General features: G+C 38.2%; 1 protein-coding gene across 6 annotated transcripts in view; it reads left to right on the top strand.

The window, feature by feature from the left end:
* The window catches only part of LOC131069173 (E3 ubiquitin protein ligase DRIP2), a 147,933-nt gene that overhangs the window by 79,767 nt on the left and 45,612 nt on the right, over positions 1 to 22,554 (top strand). For all 6 annotated transcript variants that reach the window (XM_058004533.1, XM_058004534.2, XM_058004535.2 and 3 more), the window contains one exon: positions 11,574 to 11,878. In XM_058004533.1, coding sequence (XP_057860516.1) covers positions 11,743 to 11,878 — 136 coding nt within the window. In that variant the 5' untranslated portion in view covers positions 11,574 to 11,742. The remainder of the gene's footprint in view (positions 1 to 11,573; positions 11,879 to 22,554) is intronic.

The following is a 22,554-nucleotide window of genomic DNA, read 5'->3' as shown; positions in this document are numbered from 1 at the left end:
AGCACTTATTGTGGATTGTTGATGGTCCTATTGTGCATCTTAACTATCTTGGGTGTTTTGTGTTGACTTGAGATTCTCCTTAGACAATTGAGGGCATATTATCGTTAGTTATAAGTTGAGATATATCACCATGCTTTGTAGAGTGATAGGATTTGCTATTTTTTCTCTTCCTAGGAGTGGAATTGGATGAGCACCTTATTTTTAGGGTTCATGTGCATTATGAGGTATGTGAGAGTTGTATCGAGACTTAGGAGGGTCTCTCTCTATTATCTTTATTGTATAGATCATCAATTTTTTATCCTTTTCTATTAGGAAGAAATTATTTGTAGATGTTGCGTTGTGTAGAGGCCTTCCTTGAGTAACAAATTGAGTACTTCTTGTAGGGTGGCTTTCTTGTATTTATATGTGATTATGGGGTCATTTGTTTCCTTGCCTTGCAGCTAGGAATGGGCTTGAAGTTGGGAACCTTCAGTGTAATGTTTTTGTTTGCCAAGGGGCTTCCTCGGGGAAGTAGCCAATGAAGGTTAATGGGATTTTAGTTATTAATATTACCCTTTCTATAGTGGGTTGCCCAATTTGTTATACTCCTCACCTTATTACATGATTGACCTTGTTGTCATTGGGGAACCCACTTTTTCTAGCATTCCCCCTTGCTCCCCACCTTCTCCACTTAAAACTCTCACTACCATTTAAAGATATTGGGGCACCTTGAATTCCTTCTTGCACTTGGTGTAGAGGGTCAACTACCCTCACCCATACATACTCCAAACTATAGGGTAGATGGGAATAACAATTTTGTCTGCTACATTTGGAGGATCATCACCCTTGAATGCTAGGGGAGGTACTAGGAGGAGCAACTTGCTTCATCCTGGAATTGTTCAACCAAGTCCTCATAACCTAGTTCATTCTCATAAAGAGAATTAAGTCTTAGCATTGGCTCTTTCATGGTGGTTAATGAGGTGTTGACTCTTCTACTCTCAATTCTGATGCAAGCTAGAAGCATATTCTTCATCAAATTCCTTTTCTTGGCTCTAATTGTTTATCTTCATGGCAAGGGTTGCTCCTTTTTAAAGGTTCCTCATTGGCTTCCTTTTCTTGGTTCTATTAGTGGCAAGCTTGAAAAACACTACAAAAACTCGATAGACTTGCGAGTTCTCCAAAGACAAAACCTTGGCCGATTTAATCTGCCAAAAACTCGCCGGTGATTTTTTCAGTGACTCACGGATTTTTTTTGCAAAAAAATGTGAAATCTCCCATGCTAGGAAATACTTCACGCTGTGATTCAGTCAATTTTAGCTGCGATTGAGTCATTTTTAGCTGCCTTGATAGGGATACTTTTCTTGATGCGCAAGTCACCACATAGCATCACAAATTTCAAGTATTGAATTTTAGTTAAACCTATAAATTTTGTTGTTAACCTTCTAGTTGTGACAGGTTTTTTTTATGTTGTAATAAACTTATAATTTATAATTGATTTTTATTGAAAAGCTTCACTTTAAATATATCATACATTTAATATATTATTACTTTTAATAATAACATTTAATAAATTTAAATTTAAATATTTTAGAATATTTGATTTAGATTTTTAATTATTAATATATAAAAGATTAACAAATTTAAATTTAATTAAATAAATATAGTATTACTTATTTTGATAATAGTGTAAATATATTATTTATATTTTAAAAATAATCAAATCTATCTAAAGCGAATTTTAATAACTAATATTTTAGGACTTGTTTTTTGGTCTATGACATGTATATAACTGAAACTTTGATTTATATATGATGGAAATCAGTAATATGTTGTAAAATTCAGTGTATATGTTTGTTTTTAAAGAATTTTGTAAGAAATCATATATTTCAAATGTTTGATAAATTTGCGGAGTTATTGCTGATTTTTCCCCAAGTTTTTGCCAAGTCTCAAGTTTTTTAAAATTTTAGGCCAAAAGAGTTATTGCCAAGTCCGAGTTTTTCAACTACGATTAGTGGTTCTTTGTTGCAAGGGTCTTTCTTTTTAAAGAATTGTTTTCTAATTACATGGCTATTGTGTACTTCACTTGTCTAAGGTGTATCCATGTGGATGCCCATCCTTTCCTTTTTGGTTTTATTGCTTCCTGGATACTTTATTTTGGTGGTTGGTGTTTCATTTTTAGTACTCCTTATCACCTTTCATAACTCTCTGTGCTGTTTGGTTCCAGTGACCTACTATAGGCATTGTGGATGATATAATTATTTGTAAATTTTCTGAGTCACTTTTCTCTATGGCCATTTTTTTGTTCCATTTCAAAATACGATGCATCGTCTCATAGAATCGACAGATAGTTGATAAAACGTTCAACATTTTAAGTCTTATCATTATTCATTAGTATTGAGTATTGATAGATTTTTTTTTCTTTTTTTTTTTTGATCGATAAAAGGCCGAGGCCAAAGAATTTTATTAATTTAAAAAATAGATAGATTTACATTTACATCTCCATTCGGTGTGGGCACTGGTAGGAAAGAATGGAGGGAAGAAAACCTCCGGTCTCGCCCAGATCCCTCAAGGATCAGAAAAATTAAGAATGCAATACAAAATGGAGGAACAAGATCACAAAGGGAACTTGTCCAAAATAATGAAGATTGTATGTAGAAATCCTCTATGTAAAGTTGAGCAGTAGATTGCCCATCTCTTGGGGTGATGCTGCCATTTGTGGGCGACAGTTCTTGCTATTCTTGAAACACAGGGTTAAGCATGCTCTGCTCCTTATGCTGCACAAAAGCTTGAGAAAATCTTTCACCAGAATGTTAGGAAAAAGAAAACCGAACAGGTCAACTTATACAATATATCATACCTGCCTGGATGGTCACCCTGTTAGGATACAAAGCTCAAAATATTAGTCTCAAAAAATCTCCAGAAACAAAATGCGAGAGAGATTACCCATCGAAGAGCATAAACTCAATAAATATTAACGAGGCAAATTCCATAAATATTTCTGCAGAGAGATCGCTGGGAGCTACCATCCTAAAGAAAATGGTTCGAGAGCCTTCAAGGCCCTAATTGAGTGTCATGGGAAAGCTTTAAGTAAATCAAGCATGCCCTTAAGAGTTTTGATAGAACCCTTGAAACTTCCACTGACATCAGAATCCTAAAAGTTATCGCCCAAACCAAAGCCATCGGATGTACACACTAACCTCTCACCGAAATGTCTAGTTTTACCGAAATGGTACACCTGTTGAATCGAAGAGACCTATCTATGTTTCATCAATAAGATGATTTATCGAATAGACTTGGGCCTCGATGAACTTCACAATGGACTAATCGAAAGCATTATTTTTCATCGATAGAAGGTATATCGAAGAAACCAAAGGAGGTTCCGTCGATGAAGCAAGGCTACCAAAGAAACTACGGTATCGGTAGGACATGTTATGAATTCACCGAAGAAGATAGTTCTACCGAAATGATGAGATCGAAGAAACTGGGGAAGGTTTCATCGATAGGACTGTTCGAGAAAAGAAGGGTGACGAAGAGATACTAAAGTTATTGGTCGACAGTGACAGTTTCATCGAAAGATAAAAGGTCGATAAAACATAAGAGAGTTTCATCGATATAAAAAGGGTATCGAAGGAAAGGGAACACCGATGAACCTAAGAGGGACTCATCGAAAGCATTGATTCCACCGAAAGAGGATATCGAAGAAAGCAGAGACGGTTTTCATCGACGGGAAAAGGCTACCGAGGAAATAATACCATCGGCGCAACATGAAGGAAACTTACCGAAAGAAGCATTCTTATCGAAAGAATGATCTCGATCAAACAGAAGGAAGCTACATCGATAAAAGATATCGATAAGAATATGAGTTTCAAGGAGGCTAAAAGGCATGTTATCGATATGTGTGGTTTTACCGATGCAACTTTATGGAGGAAGATTAGTAATGAGCTCATCGATGAAAGATGATAGTGGAAGCAAATCATCAAAAGAAAGATGGCCTCGATGAAACAATAGACCCATTCATCGAAGGAGTGTAGTGATGTCGACAAAAAAACTGTATCGATGGAAGGATAAAGGAAATTACCGAAGCCCAAGGTTTCTTCGACATGAGACCCAACGATGTCTCATCGAAAAAAGGGTATCGAAAGAAAGGAAACGTTGATGAACTTCAAAAAGGACTCATCGAAGATAGTAATTCCATCGATAAAAGATATTGAGGAAAGTGGAGATGGTTTTCATCGATAGGAAAAGGTCTTTGAGGAGATAATACCATCGGTGCAAAGGGACTCGCCGAAAGAAATGTTCTCATCAAAAGAATAAGGTCGATCAGACAAAAGGCAGATACATCGATAAAAGATATCGATGAGGAGATGGGTTTCGAGGAGGCTAAAAGGCATGTCTCCGATATGCGTTTTTTCGCCGATACAACTTTATTGGTGGAAGACGACAAGAGAGGATAAAGAAAGGCTTCGGTGAGACAATAGATCATTCATCGACGGGCCATAGTGATATCGATGGAAGAAGTATTTCGGTGGAAAAATAAAGGAGGTCACCGAAGCCCATGGTTTCATCGACATAAAAACCCGATGGATATTAGATAGGAAGCGGTGAGGAGACAGCCCTAGCGACCAAAAACAGTATATCGATGAATGAAGGAAATAGTTGATCGAAGTGATATTCGAAACAAAAGTGTTAGTTAACGGTTATATGTTGAGAAGCCAATATTTAAACTGAATGTTTGTCTGAGTATCTATACGAAAATATAGGGGCAAGAAGAGGAATAAATAAGGAGGTTAAAACAGAGTTTGGGCAAGAGAAACATAAGGGGATGAAAGGAGGAACATGCTAACGACCACTTAGGACACGAAAACAATAGAGGGGGTTGCCTTAAGGTGGCACAGACAGGAGATTGATGCCATCAGCACCCAAGTTGGCCAACTCATCCGCTCTTTTATTGCCCTCCCTATAAATATGATTGACTGTGAACCTATCAAGATCTTTGCATAAGTCAAGAGCTTTTGATAGCAAAGTATTTAGTCTCCAATTAGGCATACTACCTTTCCTCAAAGCATTGACAATTATAGCCGAATCTCCTTCAATTTCCAAGTTCTTAACTCCTAGTTTCTTGCATAAATGCAGACCCTCCACCAGGGCCATAAGTTCCACCCAATTGTTGGTGTTGATGCCAACCGGAGAGGCAAGGGTTGCTAGTTCCTTGCCTTCCCAATTATGAACAACACATCCTATCCCTGCTTGCCCTGGGTTGCCACGGGATGCCCCATCAAAGTTTAGCTTCATCCAACCTTCGCCTGGGGGCTGCCATCTGCATGCCTCCCTTGATCGAAGACTAGCAATAGGACCATCTCCTACAAAGGGAGGAAAGGATAAACCTTCCCAACGTTTTATCATCTTTTCATCCCAATAAGTGATAGAGGCATTCTTCAATGTGCTTGATGACAGTCGGTTGTTCATGAGCTCAGTGATAGCTGACTCTATCCTGTTAATGATTCTGGGAACCTCTAGTTTTTCATTCTTAAAGAGACGTCTATTTCTCTCCTTCCATAGTTCCCACATAATGGAAGAAGGAAGAGCTATCCATAAACCTTCAAAGAGACAGCCACGCCTGAGGAGAGGCCATGCCTTGAGCATTCCAAAGATGGTGTGGGGGAAGGCTGCAGACCATTCAAGTTTGTTGGTGAACTAGATCCAACATTTGTGAGCAAAGGGGCAGTTAAGGAGGATATGATTGGTGTATTCCTCGTCAGCCTCGCAAAGAGGACATCTACTAGGGCCCTCATACCCCATTCTTCTAAATTTGTCCGCAGTTAGGAGCTTGTTCTGAACCGCAAGCCAGGAGAAGATACTTGCCTTAGGCAGATAGTATTTATCCCAACAAAGTTTCAAGGGAAGCTCAGTCATAGGTCTTATAAACGATTTGGAGATGAGAGAGTACCCATCCTTGGAGTTGTATTCTCCTCTTAGGGAGCCATCCCAGACGAGCTTGTCCTCAACCTGACCTAAGGCAATGTTCCTTGATTTAAGAATTGCCATAAGTTTTTGTTTATCCCTTACCGGGATATCCTCATCTTCCTTCTCGATCCACTGCCAACCAGCCCCATCCTCTGAAGTGGAGATATAGTTGTTTAATAGGGGTCCTCTATGAGATTCAAGAAGGATCCGAGTAGCACCAAAGTCATGGATATTATCAATAGCCTTATATCCACCCCATGAATCCGACCAGAATTGAGCTTTATCCCCTGACCCCAAGTTCCAAGTAAGTCTGTCAGAGATAATCCTCCTGCAGTCTAACATAAAATTCCATAGGCAGGACCCTCTGGGAGGGTTGGTTTCTCTGAAGATTTGGATAGGATTTCCTCCATTAAGGTATTTGTGGTGCAGCAAGCGAGCCCATTTGAGGTGGGGGGTTCTAAACATCCTCCAGACCAACTTGGCACCCAAGGCTTTGCCCTGATCACGAAGGTTTTTAATGCCAACTCCTCCTTCTTTAGGTTTGCATATCTTGTCCCAGGATATGAGTGATATTTTACGATTGTCATTAGCACCTTGCCAAAAGAAAGTCCTGAGATGCTTGTTGAGCTCTGCAAGTTTAGAAGAAGATAAATGTTGACAGGAGAGCTGGTAAATGAGCATAGCTGACAAGACCGATCTAACCAAGGTTGCTCTACCTGCAAATGAGAGCCATTTTCCTTTCCAAGTGTTAATCCTAGACTTGATTTTATCTACCAAGTTGTCCCATAATTTTGAGGGTCTTCTACCCTTGTCAAGGGGAATGCCTAGGTATTTGCAAGGAAGAGTTCCTTCACTAATCTCCAGGACATTGCTGATCATTTTTCCTAAGGAGGGGTCTATGTTGAACATAAAAACTGCAGACTTGGCCAGATTCACCTCTTGACCCGAGGCTAGCATATAGGAATTAAGGATGCCTTTGAAGGCGCTTGCTTCCCTTACACTTCCCTGCCCAAAAAGCATTGTGTCGTCGACAAATTGCTGGTGCATAAAGGGAGGGAGGCCACTGGTAATGGAGAGTCCTTGGATCCTACCTTCCTCTTTGGCCTTAGAGATGGATCTACCTAGGGCTTCAGCCATGATGATGAAGAGGAAGGGGGACATAGGATCTCCTTGCCTGAGCCCTCTTGAGTTGCTGAAGAAACCTTCCAGGGAACCATTAACCAAGACCGAGAATTTGGGGGTGGATATACATTCAAAGATTAGGTTGATCCAGGATTTGGAAAATCCAAAGGCCTCCAAGCATTTGCATAGGAAGCGCCAATCAACTTTGTCGTAAGCTTTGCTTATGTCTAATTTGACTAGCATACTTGGGGCCCTATTGAGCTGGACCGAATGAATGGCCTCTTGGGCTATAATAACCCCATCATAAATTGATCTATCTCCTATGAAGCCGGTTTGTTCTTCACTAATGATAATGGGGAGAAGATTCTGGAGTCTGGTTGCTAGGGTTTTGGTTAAGAGTTTGTACAGAGTGTTGCAGAGGGCTATTGGTCTAAAGTCATTAAAGCTTTTAGGATTCTCATTTTTGGGGATGAGAGCTAAGAAGGTATCGTTGATTTCTTTGAGAATCTCACCAGAGTTCCTAATACCTTTTAAGGCGTCTGTGATCTCTGTCCCCATAAAACCCCAACATTTTTGGAAAAAGCTAGTGGGGAAGCCATCCGGGCCCAGGGCCTTGTCGGGATTCATCTTCATAAGGACAGATTTAACCTCCTCCTCAAAGAATTTCTTTGACAGGATTTTGTTGTGGTCATCGTTAATGAGTTTTGGAAGATTCTTGATAATATTGAGTTGGCCTCTGAGGTTGGAGCCTTCAATATTGTTTAAGATTTTATCAAAAAATCTTGCTGCCTCGGAGGCAACATCATCCGGTTCAGACAGGATGTAACCCTGGCAATTCTTAATTTTAGAAATTCGATTGACCCATCTCCTCTGCTTAGTACTATTGTAGAAAAACTTAGTATTTCGGTCCCCATCACTCAACCAAGTCTCTCTCGATTTTTGTTTCCAAAAGATCTCTTCATTTGAGAGTATCTTTTCATATTCAGAGAGTAGAGCCTTTTCTTTGAGGAAGAGATGCTCATCCATCCCCTTCTCAAGAACCTCAATGTTAACATTCTTAAGATCATTTTCTATTAGGAGTTTTTTATTGAAAATATTTCCAAAATTAGTCCTGTTCCATTCTAAGAGCTTCCTTTTGATAAGCTTTAACTTGCTTGTGATAATAAACATCTTCGAACCAGAGAAAACAAAGCTTCTCCACCAATTCTCAATTAAGTTTAAAAAGTTATCATCTCTGAACCACATGCACTCAAATTTGAAGGGACATTTTTTAGGGGAGAGGTCAGATAATAAGATTAGTTGGAGTGGGAAATGGTCAGATCCTGCTAAAGAGAGGGGTTCTGCATTCAAGGTAAAGTTAAGCTCCGAGAGCCCTCCATGGATAAAGAACCTATCTAGTTTCTCAGCAATGTTACAAAAACCAAGCCTTCTGTTGTTCCAGGTGAAGGCATTATCTGCAGTCTAGATTTCCAACAGGGAGTTCCTATTGATCCGATTGAAATCTACAGCCGTTGGAGGAAGTTTGTTGCTACCTCCTCTTTTGTCTGCTACCTTAGTGATAGCATTGAAATCTCCCCCAATGATGCATACATCATTTGGGAAACTTCTGAGGAAAGACTCCAGTTCCACCCACACCCTAGCCTTATCCCTATTTTGGATAGGACCGTAAACGTTAATCAATTTGAATCTTAGGTTATTTTTATAACTTACTACTTCTCCTCCCATCCAATTTTGCTTAATCTCTAAAGGTGTAAACGAGATGAATCTAGAGTCCCAAATGATGGCTAAGCCCCCAAAGGCCCTTGTAGCAGGGGAGTGCTTTAGTTGTCTAACACCTAGTTTTTTCTCGAAAAGGGCTATCTCAGAGGAGTTCATTTTAGTTTTTTGGATTAACATTATATCTGGTTTAGAATCAGAGATGCAACGCTTTAAGATGCGCTGTTTGTTAGGGGCATTCAGACCCCTAACATTCCATGTTATGATTTTCATGGCTCTGTGGGGAGGAACTTCCCCTCCCCTGCATTAAAAAGAGTAGTTATTTTAGACTAACCCTTGGCATCTCCATCCTTTGATCTTAGTTCAGCAAGGGATCTCCTACCTCTTCTCTTACTGTGTTTAGCACAGTCAGGAGGGTCCTTACTTCTATCAGAGCTGAGAATGCCTAGAGTATTTGGGTTATCATTTTCTAAGTTATCTAATGCTATAAATAATTCATCTGTTTCTAGGTCGACTTTGGTAACATCCACTAGATTTTTGATTAAGAGATCCCTTTGTCTTTCCAACTCCTCATCATCACAAATTTCAGCAACCAATTGATCCATGAGGTCGTTTACTACTTCTTCCCCTACAAAATTGGCAATGATGTTAACTTCCCTAGCCACTCGATCACTCTCAGATTCTACAATTGAATCAGAAATAGCCTTCAAAGGTGGAGGGCGAGCCTCTGCCTCCTCAAAGCCCCTCCAATCTTGAGGCTAGAGAGATTGGATGATCCTGCAAGGATACCATTCCTGGATCCGGGGAAATCCTATCCATTACTGCTGATTGCTCAGGGGTAATTAGTTTCATTAAAGGGGGAGACCCCAAGGGACTCAGCTTCTTTGGAGGGATGAGAGAGCTAGATGATGACATATTTGTCAGACCGAGGTGCTCTTTCTGAGGGATAACTTCATTGATTTCACCTTCTTCCAGATCTCGATCCTTGAGAAGAGAGTCAGCTATAGGTGAATTTATAGTAAGTAGTGGAGGAAGAGGGGAACGAGAGGGCTTAACAGGGGAGCTATGAGGATATCGGTCAGTGGTGAGATGATTAGGGTTAATATCAATCTTATATCCCTCTAGGGTGAAATCCCCTTCTTCCACGAATCTGAATGGTGCGCCATTAGACTTAAGCAATGATTCAGGGAAGGGTTTCTCGAAGGGGATCTTCCTTGGCTTAGAATCTTCAAAGGGACCATTATAAAAGGGTAATTCTAGGGTTAAACAAGATTTATCGCATTTCAGAGTTATAGGCTCTAAAGATTTAATGTTAATATTCATATTAACGATTAAGAGTTGGTTAAAGAAGCTTAGAGATGATTTTTTGACTTCTACAAATTTACCTATTTTGTTGCCTATTGTTCTTAAAACGTCATTATTTCGCAATTCTATAGGAAATTTATCAAGTGAAATTGCTTCGTTAACCATGCAGGAATTGAATTGAGATGGGAGAAAGAGAGGTTGCCAATCCCAGCAATCAAACCCTAGACCTTTAAATGATAATATATCCTCGTTTAGCAATGAATTTCTCAGACTCTTATTACCACATTCAATAGCTAAGAAATTATCAGGAAGGATGTCAATTTTTACCTGGTTATTGAAGGAGGACGACACCCAGTTGGCAATTTGTTCAGACGGGATCCCCTAACCTTTCCATCGAGCAAAGATCATTCTGTCGCTGCAATGCATTTGATACCTGGCCTGGGTATGATTATCAATTTCAATGACCAACCCGTTAGGGGTGGCTGGGGAATTTGAAGGTAGATCTGACATTGGGTGCTCGACTTCCTTAGAATTGTGACAGCCAAGGGTTTCCATATCCTCTGATAATTTACCCAGAGATTTTCGTGGAGGGATAGTATGGTAAGCAGAGGATCTCTTTGACTGGTTAGGTTTTACAAAACCCTCCTCCCTACAATTATTGGAAATCCGTTTGTGGCCATTTGGTTGCCTTAAAGCCCTTTTATTTCTACGGCTCACCAAATGCCAGTCCCGATCCCAACCCTTGTAAAGAGGAGGGGGAGCCCTAACCTCATTAACCAGAAAGTATTTTGTTTTTGCAAAGAAGGCCTCCTGATCGTGGGTCCGCGAAATGACCCTACCAAGATCCTCAATCCCAGAGTCATTAGCCAAAACAGCAAATCGATTTGCAGAGCCTCTGTAATTTCCCCGCGGTGGATAAGAACGCTCTAAAAAGGATGTCGATGCATTGCATCGCTTTTTCGCACGCAGAATTTTTTAATTGCCTTACAGATTTTTTTTCTTTGATTGTGTATTATTTAAATCATTATTAATATACCTAGCTTGAAAATTGTCATGTATTTGGTTGAATTCTATTACTTATTTGAATATTTAGAAATATAAAGTTGTAGGCAATCTTCCTTAGTTTCAAGACTCTCTAGGTTTGTGACTATGTCTTGCACATTTCAAATATCAGGCCTAGGGATAATATTTGCTCTGTTCCTTTTTGGAGAAAACATCATGATGAAATTTTAAGACTTTATATTGGTTGTATGATTTATCATTATACTTAGCTTCGATGATTTTTTTCTGGGAGATAAATCAAACACTCCCTTGTTGACAGCATCTTACATGTGAATTTGTCTGCAATCCCCTCTGCTTCTGGTCACACGGGGACACCTATAAAATATTCAATTCATCCTGACTTCTTGTTCTATTTCTTAAGGTATATCAATTATTTTCTTTTAGATGATGAGACCTTTTTGATACTTGTTCTTTCATCTGTGCAGCTTCACTTCTATCCCGATAAAAGTAAATTACTGTAGATATTTCAATTGATCGATGTAAGTGGAGTTGCAAACTGAGAATGCTGTTATACATGGTGAACAAATAGAAAATCAAAACTCTTTGGTAAACTGGGAAGCAGGTGTTTTGGTTGTGAATAGTGCTGGTGGATATATGCAACACAGTATAATGACAATGTCTGGTCATTTTATAAAAACGAAAAAGCGTCCATTGGTAGAATGTTTGACTTGCCCTCTCTGCGACAACCTCCTGAGAGAAGCTACAACAATATGCGAGTGCCTTCATACCTGTAAGTGTCTTTATATTTGTGTCATTGGATTGTTCTTTGCATTAATTGTTGCCCCAATTTTTCTGTCAATCAATATTGTGTGTACATATTGTTGCTTTGATTAAGAAAAATGTGAGAAATAGCAACTATATCTAAGGGCAAAGGTCTTACCTCTTTCAAATCTAATTTTGATGTTTGATTAAGCAGAGGTTTATGTAAACACAAAATTTAAATTGCAAAATTACTTACACAGATTGTATTTTTGAAGACTTTATTGCTGCTTATAATCTAGAATTGAATATTGTAAGCTTTATCAGACTGTAGCAAGAATGAATTCTCTAGAGGTGTTTTTTTTGGAACTCGATTGAAAAGTAATAGATGGAATGTGAGGGCCAAGATTAGTATGGTGAGATGTAAGTTAAGAAAAATTCCGTAATTAGAGTAAGTCTTACATTTTTTGAATTTTAAAAGTCTTTTACTGTCTTTTGTTAAGTATGGATGGCAGCTAGATAAGTGTAGAGTAGTATAATATTTTTTGGTAGATAGACTATAGTCAGTTGTTTTGAGGGGATAGTCATGAGATTCAAACTGAAAGAGTTACTTCATTTAACAGAAATAAATTATTTATATCTGTAAGAGGTGGTATAGAATGTTCAATGTTCTATACGATGTAAGATTTGGCTATTGACATATTGCTTGAAATCAAAGAGCTTCAATGAAAGAACAAGAAAGAGACAACATGAGAGAATGGTTCTATTCTGTGAAAGTATACAAACATATAATATGATTAATTCAAGATTACAATGCGGAACTCTTGTATATATAGGCAAGGGCGAGATATTGGAAAACATAAGATTATGACGGGAGTCTTAATCTTATGACTTAAGATATAAAAAGTAAACGCCTTAAGTAAACTTACTTAACAAGATCTGAAAACAATCTAAGGTGGAAACTAGTTAGATAATATACCTTGTTCATATTAACGCCATCCTTTAAGTGCAACTTAGGGAGAATGAGAAAACAAGGACTGATTAGGTACCCATGTACAAAAAATTATCACAAACAGTGAAAAGGAGAAAAATCCATTGGAAGAACCGCTCTCCAAAAGAGAGACAACACAAGATGCTCTTTAAAATATGGGAAGTATAAAAATCCATATAAGGAAAAAGTCCGCCCATAAGAGAGAAGCGGGTAAACCATGCAGCCACCCCTTAATGTAGGATCTCTTGTGCCAATGTTAGATGCTTGACAATGAATGTTGAAGATCATCCAAGATTGACAAACAACATTTCTTCCCTGAGGAAGAAAAAAAGCCAAAGATGTATGTAGGATGTTTTATCATTCTTGAAAGGAATATGAGGATCTAAAACACAAAATATATGATGTCTTTGAACTTAGCATAAGTGCCCCCATTTTGGTTCCGAAAGGTGCCACAATAATATCAAGAGTCTCAAGCCAAATTTGTTAATTTTAAGCAATCAGATGTTAATCTTAAATAATCAGGTTATAACAGAACAGTAACAACAATAAAAACACAAAACAAGACACACCAATACCTTGGGAAAACCTCCCTCTTGGAGGTGAAAAACCCAGCCATAAAGTACAATGTGTATTATCTCAAATGTAGGCAATTACAAGGCAAGTATGCTTATCTCAGATTGATGTTCAACCAGCAAGATAGCAGATCTGAATTCCTCTTTATATGATAATGGAGATTGCAGCCCTTATCATCAGCATCAAATTCGCTCAATGCAAGTCTTCATTAGCTTCACAAGATCTTGATAGCATCACCTAACAGCCAGCCTTCATACAATGGATGAGGAGCAAGTTCACACAAGAGAGAGAGAGAGAGATCGCCAAATGTTGGAGAGCAGATTACATGTGTTGACGGCCTTAAGAATGATTCGCCTTGTGTGTGAATTGATTCATTATGCTGTGCAAATGACTTGCTTATATACTTGACTTGTGGTGTCAAGTCTCAAGTCGGCCTGCCTTGTTAATTTAATAATAATATTATGTAGATCGTCCAAATAGGTCTTGACCTATTAAGACGTTATTGCTTGATTGCCTTTACCACACACTACATGAGTTTGGGCCCAATCCAATTACATAATCGCTCAAAATACATATTGGGCCTACCCTATCTACAAGTTACATTCAATATAGGACCACAAGTTACATCGCCCAATTAGGGTCAGACAAAATTACAAGTAACATTATATATAGGTCTTGCCCAAGCAAGACATAATTACAAGTTACATGTATTTGGGCCCAACCCTAAGTTCGATTTACATAATAGATAATACATGTGTATTTTAATTTGTCATTGACAACATTAAAATACAATAGATAGGTATCCGAGCTAGCTACTATTTCAACACTCCCTCTTAGCTAGGGAGGATATCTGCCACTTGTCATGATCCATTCATGACTTTCATCTTGCATTGCCCACAAGAATGAATGTATAAGCTTCATAGAGTATACTTGCAATAAAACACATAAATATCATGAACTCATTTCATGATGTCCATCTTGCATTGCCCGAAGAGGATGGATCCACCTTGCATTGCCCGTAGAGGGTGGAAGAGGTCTTACACCTCAGCCTTCTCTCAGAGAAAAATACAATGTCACCTTGCATTGCCCGCAGAGGGTGACTCCACCTTGCATTGCCCACAGAGGGTGGAAGAGGTTTTACACCTCACCCTTCTCCCAGAGAAGAATACAATGTCACCTTGCATTGCTCGCAGAAGGTGACCCCACCTTGCATTGCCCGCAGAGGGTGGGAGATGCAAACTAAATTGCATCACTAGGATTGAGACTCCCTCTCAATCAATACTGTGTTCTCCACAATTCCAAGCTTCTCTTTGAAGTACTCAAACTTCACTCGAGCTAGAGGCTTGGTGAGAACATCTGAAACCTGTTCAACAGTGCTGATATATTTTAGCTGGATGGCACCTCTTTGTGCCATATCACAAACATAGTGATAATGAGTTTCCACGTGTTTTGACTTGCCATGAAACACGGGATTATTAGACATTTAATACAACTCTGATTATCATAATAAATAACAATGGATTCCCAAGGTTGTCCAAACAACCCAGCAAGAAGCTTGCGAAGCCAAACTACTTCTCTAGTTGCCACACTTGAAGCAATGTATTTAGCTTCTGCAGTACTCAATGCAACTGAGGACTGTTTCCTATTGGCCCGAGAGATCATAGCGGAACCCAAGCTGAAACAGATTCCTGAAGTTCTTCTCCTGTCAGTAACACTTCCGGCCCAATCAAAATTAGAGTAGCCTTCCAAATTGATTACTGAGTTGATTGGATACTTCAGTCCATAGCCAACTGTTCCATGCAAGTATGTCAGGATGTGCTTGGCTGCCACCAGGTGAACATGCTTTGGTTGGTTCATGAATTGGCTAAGTGCACTCACTGCATAGCAAATTAGTGTTGACTAGATACATCCAGGATCCAATCAACTACCTGTAATCTGAAGGATCTGCAAAATCAGAGTTAGCTGCATAAATACTCAACTTCTTCAAGTTAGTTTCCATAGGAGTAGACATAGGTTTACAATCCATCATACCAAATCTTTTCAACATATCAAGAGTATATTTTCCTTGACTTAGAATAATTTCATTAGGTCTTTGCCACACTTCTAACCCTAGAAAGCAATGCATTAGACCTAGATTCTTCATTTCAAATTCAGTAGCTAATTCTTTCTTACACCTAATGATGAGTCTATCTTCACCAGTTAGAAATAAATCATCCACATATAATACCAGAATTAACCTTTCACCATTAAATACTTTAAAGTAAATGTTAGGATCAACATCATTCTAATAAAACCCTAAACTAACTAAGTACTTATCAATTCTTTCATACCAAGCCCTAGGAGCTTGCTTGAGACCGTAGAGAGCTTTCTTTAGTCTGCACACATGAGTTTCTCTATTATGAATCTCATAACCTTTAGGTTGTTCAATATAGACAACATTAAGAAAACAGTCTTTATATCTAACTTCCAGCCTGCAGCATTAGCTATAATGGTTCTAATATTAGTATATCTAGCAGCAAGAGCAAATGTTTCCTTCTAACTACATCTAGCTTCATATTTTCAAAAGCTTCCATATGGAATTCTCTTTTGATTCTTAATATAAAATTGTGGTAATCAAGTCTCATGAAGATTGCATAAACTAAGAATCAATCAAGGAAGGCAACCATAAATCAAAGATAAGAAATGTCAATCTTTTCCCTACTTCACTTTTACGAAATGGCCTATAGTACAATCATTATGATCAAGGCATACCTTAAAGTGAAGAAACCAAGCTCCCTCTTAAGCTTGAAGGCATGGTAATTCAAGAAACTCTTGAAGAGAAAATATCCCAATAGAATGAATTAACATGTAAAGTAATTTATCTAGACTTCCACCATTGAGAACATATGCCAAGATTGCTCAAAAGGATATTGCCAGTCTATGAACAACTTCAACCATAGTGTAAAGATACACAACATTCTAAAATTGTTTACCATAGTTGAATAACAGAGAGTTAGCTTATATTAGAAAACTAAGGCAAGTGTATGACTTCAGAAAACATTTTACAAAATCCATAAGTAAGGTATATAAGCCTAATTGTCTTTCCAGCCAATGCGTAAAATCAAATATGAGTATCGACCACTCAAAAGGATACACATTGTAGTTGAGCACAAGCGTATGATCGAAAGCCAACTTCAATAAGTTAGATACCTCATTCATCTTAGGTTTCATCATCAAGAGAATACTTACTTCAAAGAATGTAATAGGCAATATGCTTAAATTGAAGAGATAGTGTCGCAATGAATATTATGTAAGGATGATGAAAGCCATGATAGAAAATGCATTAGAGCTAAAGGCAATCCTCTACACAAGAGGAGTAGAGCAAGATTATAATAACAGCATAACAAAGAACATGAGAGCCTATTATGAAGAGCTGAAGAGAACCAAGTGTTACACAGTCACAAGCCTACATGACAACCTTATCCAAACATAAAACAAAATAGAAAATGAAGTCCATACGATGTTAAGAGATTTGATGCAAATCGAGAGACACACCATAAGAGTATATAATTCTAGAGCAGCAAAACTATTGAGCATTTCAAGACTTAGATAGGATACAGTGCATCAGAACTATGCAACAAGTATCATAAGGGATCGGATCATAATATGAAGATAGTAAGGTCAACATTGGGCATAGATACTAAGTAGGATGTCTATCACACCAATGACCGAGGTTCCATGTTTCTGAATCTCCTATATATTTATTCATCTTCCTATTTGTGCTTGCTGTTATATCCATCATAATACTCTTAGATTTATATCTAAATACACATGCTGAAGTCTTAAGTGCCAAGGATGTATTTAGATCAATGCATCAATTCGGATCACCACATCAAATAGGTTGAGAGCTAAACATACTTAAAATAGAGAGTAGGGCATAATTATCTTCAATAGTTCAAACTGGATTAGAACAAATTCTTAACACAAGAACAAGGCTCGAACTAGGGTGATTGTTCCAAACCTTAGGAAGAAAGTTAGGCAATACTAAGATCTGAAAACAAGTGCACAAACCGACATATGAAAGCACCTTCAGATGAAGTAGTTAACAAGCAAGAGAACCTTGTGCACTAGATAAGACACTAATAACAATAAGGTAATCAGATGCAAATCTCCAACCAGGTGGACCCTATAATTGAGAATAGAGGAATGAGAGCACCTGAAATCTTATTCTTGCTATCGTCCCATCGATGCCTTTAATTTGTCAAGCAGACATTGCTGTTGAACTTTCTGATTCACGATATATTTCTTGAATTGCTTTAGCTCATCCAGATCCGAAGGCTCAGTCAGATCCTTATCTTTCACAAACTGTAACGGACCTTCCATGGTGTAAAATTTAGGGCACTTTCAAGTCTGTCCTCGACTTTCAGACTTGTAACCATCTTGCAAAACTAACAACAAACTGAAAGTGAAGGACAACTAATAATTTGATTATTTAGAAGGAACCTAAAGCTCTGATACCATGTTAATTTTAAGCAATCAGATGTTAATCTTAAATAATCGGGTTATAACAGAACAGTAACAACAATAAAATCACAAAACAAGACACACCAATACCTTGGGAAAACCTCCCTCTTGGAGGTGAAAAACCCAGCCATAAAGTACAATGTGTATTATCTCAAATGTAGGCAATTACAAGGCAAGTATGCTTATCTCAGATTGATGTTCAACCAGCAAGATAGCAGATCTGAATTCCTCTTTATATGATAATGGAGATTGCAGCCCTTATCATCAGCATCAAATTCGCTCAATGCAAGTCTTCATTAGCTTCACAAGATCTTGATAGCATCACCTAACAGCCAGCCTTAACACAATGGATGAGGAGCAAGTTCGCACAAGAGAGAGAGAGAGATCGCCAAATGTTGGAGAGCAGATTACATGTGTTGACGGCCTTAAGAATGATTCGCCTTGTGTGTGAATTGATTCATTATGCTATGCAAATGACTTGCTTATATACTTGACTTGTGGTGTCAAGTCTCAAGTCGGCCTGCCTTGTTAATTTAATAATAATATTATGTAGATCGTCCAAATAGGTCTTGACCTATTAAGACGTTATTGCTTGATTGCCTTTACCACACGCTACATGAGTTTGGGCCCAATCCAATTACATAATCGCTCAAAATACATATTGGGCCTACCCTATCTACAAGTTACATTCAATATAGGACCACAAGTTACATCGCCCAATTAGGGTCAGACCAAATTACAAGTTACATTTATAGGGCATGTCCTATCCACAAGTTACATTATATATAGGTCTTGCCCAAGCAAGACATAAGTACAAGTTACATGTATTTGGGCCCAACCCTAAGTTTGATTTACATAATAGATAATACATGTATTAATTTGTCATTGACAACATTAAAATACAATAGATAGGTATCCGAGCTAGCTACTATTTCAACAAAATTGAAGAAGATGACAATCGAAAATCTTGTGGAAATGAATGTAGAACAAGATCCAAAGATGATGACAAATCCTTTGAATGCTACTTAACAATCTCCAAGCCGATGCCAAACTATGACAAATGAAGAAGTGGAGAATAAACAAGTGGCGCTGAATATGCCTTCATTGCATTTGAAGAAGATGATACAACTCCATAGGGGCTAACATGAAAGAGGAGATGAATATTTTCAGTGGTGTCCAAAATTGCAAGATGGGATTCATAAAAAAAACCTAAAATTTCTGTCAAGAATCTATCTTGAGAAGCTATATTTAGAAGACAATGTATATGGTCTTGCTACTAAGGATCATTAGAAGCCTTGAATGAAGCAATGCTAGTTTCATCGAATGCAAATGGAGATGAGGAGATGGATTGTTAGCATATGTCTCTAGAATCTCACTACTCAAACCGATTCCCATAGGGTTTTCTCCAACAAGAAGCTCAAACACTACAAGAGAAAAATAAATAAGTATGAGAAAATGAGCTCTCAAATCTTCTTTTTATATTTTCCCATGGAATTTTCCGAAAGGGACCTTTCAATTCCTTGCTTGAAATATTTCATTTAAACACCTTGATAAAGTGAATTTTAATATTTCTCTTTTTAATTCACTCGACTTTATAAAATTAATTAAATTCATATGTAGGATTTGCTTTATTGGACAACTTTATTTAATTAATTAAATTATTCCTTGATATTGCCCAAAATTATCCTATGGGAATTAAATAGGCTAAATGGGTCATCTCTAACCATAGAAATGTCACTTAGACTCAACGCAGACTCGGCAAGGGTGACTTGACTCGGGACACAAGATTGGAAAAAAAACTCGGAGGAGACTCGACAAAGACTTGGCAAGTGAAAAAGCCAAGAAATTTAGAAATTTTTAAGGATTTAAAACTTGTTTCATGCACCCTTTATTAAATACATACACAAGTATACACCAATCACATAATTATAAACGGAAATTATTGTTGAAGGAAATGGCACACTTAGATATATTAATATTGTCAAATGTATATAATACTCATGGAATATGAAATCCATGACATCAAATTTCCAAACAAATATCAAAACATTAACTAGAAGTTTATGGCTCAAAGGAGTCTGCATCCCTCCTACAAAGGCATCTAAGGTAACTTACACTAACTAGTGGATGTTTGGGAGTGGTTAGTGGAGGCGCTAATGGGTTTGAGGCCTAGCAATGATAAGCTGCACAAGGTGTTAGATGTGAGAAATTTTTTAAGTCTGGCCGAGTTTAGGCATCAAGACCCACCGGGTACGGGTCAAGTCCGCGAGACTTAGGACTTGCCAGATTTTGCCTAGGACTCGGACGAGCCCAAGTTTGGGCCCCTGGAACTCGCCCAAGGTCACCCGGCTCGAGACTCACCCAGGGTCACCCGGCTTGGGATTCGCTGAGTCCTGGTGAGTTCTGGTGAGTCCCGAAACTCTGTCTCCAACTACATTTTTGGAAAGAGACATTACAAAATCCCTTCAAAAAAGCTATAAAAGAATGTACTAGGGCTCACTTGTGCATATGTTGATGAATGATATTGTCATGCTATTGGATTGAGTGTGTGGTTCTTCCACAATCTTTTTCAGACAAAAAACCTCGTAAAATTTTTAGTTTTGGATTTGAAAGATAATCTCTAGCCAGATCGGTGTGGTTGCGTCTAGAGGCCACCGTTGTGCTTAGTTTGGAGTTTCAGTTTCAACTTGCAGGAATGAAGATCTTTGAAGTTTTTTGATATTGCAGACTTATCAGGGATTGTGAAGGTATTATTGAAGTTATTGTAGAGATGATTGAGATCTTTGAAGGTGATTGGAAAGGCTTTTGTTGGCTGTACCATTCCCTCTTGCTGGGCAGGACCATTCAAGGTAGTTTTGCAGGCTTTGGAATAGTATGATGGGGGTTGGTTTGATACATTGTGCCTTCCAAATTTGTTAGGAAGGGCTTACAAACTTGGGCGTCCCTTTATGAACTGTTTTCTTGTACGATTTATGGAGTTTTGGAAAGGTTTGTTGCTGGTTTGTATGGCCTGGTACATGCTGTACCATTTCCTGGTATAGGTGTGTGAGTTTGTGATGGTTAGCACCTATTGAATATTGCTTAAAACTATATGGGTTGTGGTTTTTGGGCTTGGTAAAGTTGTTTGCAGACCTTTGGAGGTGCTATTGCTGTTCTGGGCATGATTGCAGAGTGATTTTTTGAGTTGGGCATATAACAGTGCTGCAATGTTCCTACCAGACCTGCAAGGTTCATTTCTTGGTATAATGATGTTGTTCGGTGAAGTACATGGTGTTTGGAGCTACTAAATACAATCCATATTCATTATTGGTGAATTGGGTATGCATTGATTGTGATTCGTAAGTTATTAATCTGCTTATCAGACTGCTATAGCATGATATCATGGCATTATCAGACCTGTTCAATTCCTCATTGTAGAAAGAAAACAAGTGTTACAGACCTTTAACAGCTCCTGTATGCATTATCCAAGGCACTTTCTGTGTTGGGCAATTGATTGTGTTGATTATCTTTGTGTTTTGGAAATCATCTTAGTGTTGTACTTGCTGTACTAGTGGTGGTCAGACCTGTATGGGTCTTTTTTTTTTGTTAAATTGATACATAGTCTTCCTTCCAGCTGTTAAAAACGAAGTTTTGGGGTGTTTGGAGGTGTCTTACCACCCATGAATGTTATGTGGAGATTGAAGAATGAATGGTTAATGGATTTGGATGGTACACATTCTGCCCAACTCTGTTTGTAGTGATCTTTCTATGTGCTTTCAGACTTGCACCAGCAATTTAATTCATCCATTTAAGGTATTTCATTGTTATTTCCAACTGGGTGTTGGGTTTATGCATTTTGGGTAAAGTTTGGAAGTGATTTCTTCAGTGCTATTCTAACCAACACTTTTATCAGCATTGTAATCCTTATCAATGTTTTTTAGAGATTACATATTGTCAAAAATATAGATTTTTTTTCGTTTAGGGTGTTATTGCACAAATGCTAGTGTCCAAGTGTTGGGTATTAGGATGTAAAGCATACTTAATGTGTCAAGCAAGTAGGTATGAGGATCATTGTGATTTTGACGTTGAAAGGGAAAATGGAGGAAGTTATTTGGAGTCGGGGATTGGAGATACCAAGGAATTCATCCGTTCAGGTAATGCATATTGGGGGAAGTTTGAAAAAGCACTCTCAAAATGGTAACATTGTGTTAGATGTTGGGGATCAGCGGTACCAAGGAATTCATATGTCAAGGTATGCATATTGGGGAAGTTTGAACAAGAAATGTCAAAAAGGCAACATAGTGTGAGATGTTGGGGATCAGAGGTTGGGAATTACCTCATACAAGGTAGCCAAATGAGGACAAGTCTGAACTCGCAATCTTGATAAGATAGTGTGGTGAAAAGTGTCAGGGATTGAGTTTGGAGATATTGGATACCACATACCACATTAGGAGTATCTTTGCATCTTCAAATCCAAAAAGACATGCTTAAGAAAACGTTAGTATTTAGGGATCAAAGATACCAAGGAGGTACTCGGGTAAAGAGATGGTCGAAACTCCAACTCTAAAAGGTAGCTTAGTGCAATGCATTGGGGAGTTAGAGTTTCGAGGAAAAGCATGTTGTGAAGAGGAAGTCTAGAACACCAACAAGGCAAGGGAAAA

The sequence above is a fragment of the Cryptomeria japonica genome, chromosome 5 (genome assembly GCF_030272615.1).
Source record: "Cryptomeria japonica chromosome 5, Sugi_1.0, whole genome shotgun sequence".
Taxonomy (NCBI): domain Eukaryota; kingdom Viridiplantae; phylum Streptophyta; class Pinopsida; order Cupressales; family Cupressaceae; genus Cryptomeria; species Cryptomeria japonica.
This window is presented reverse-complemented; position numbering and strand designations above follow the sequence as displayed.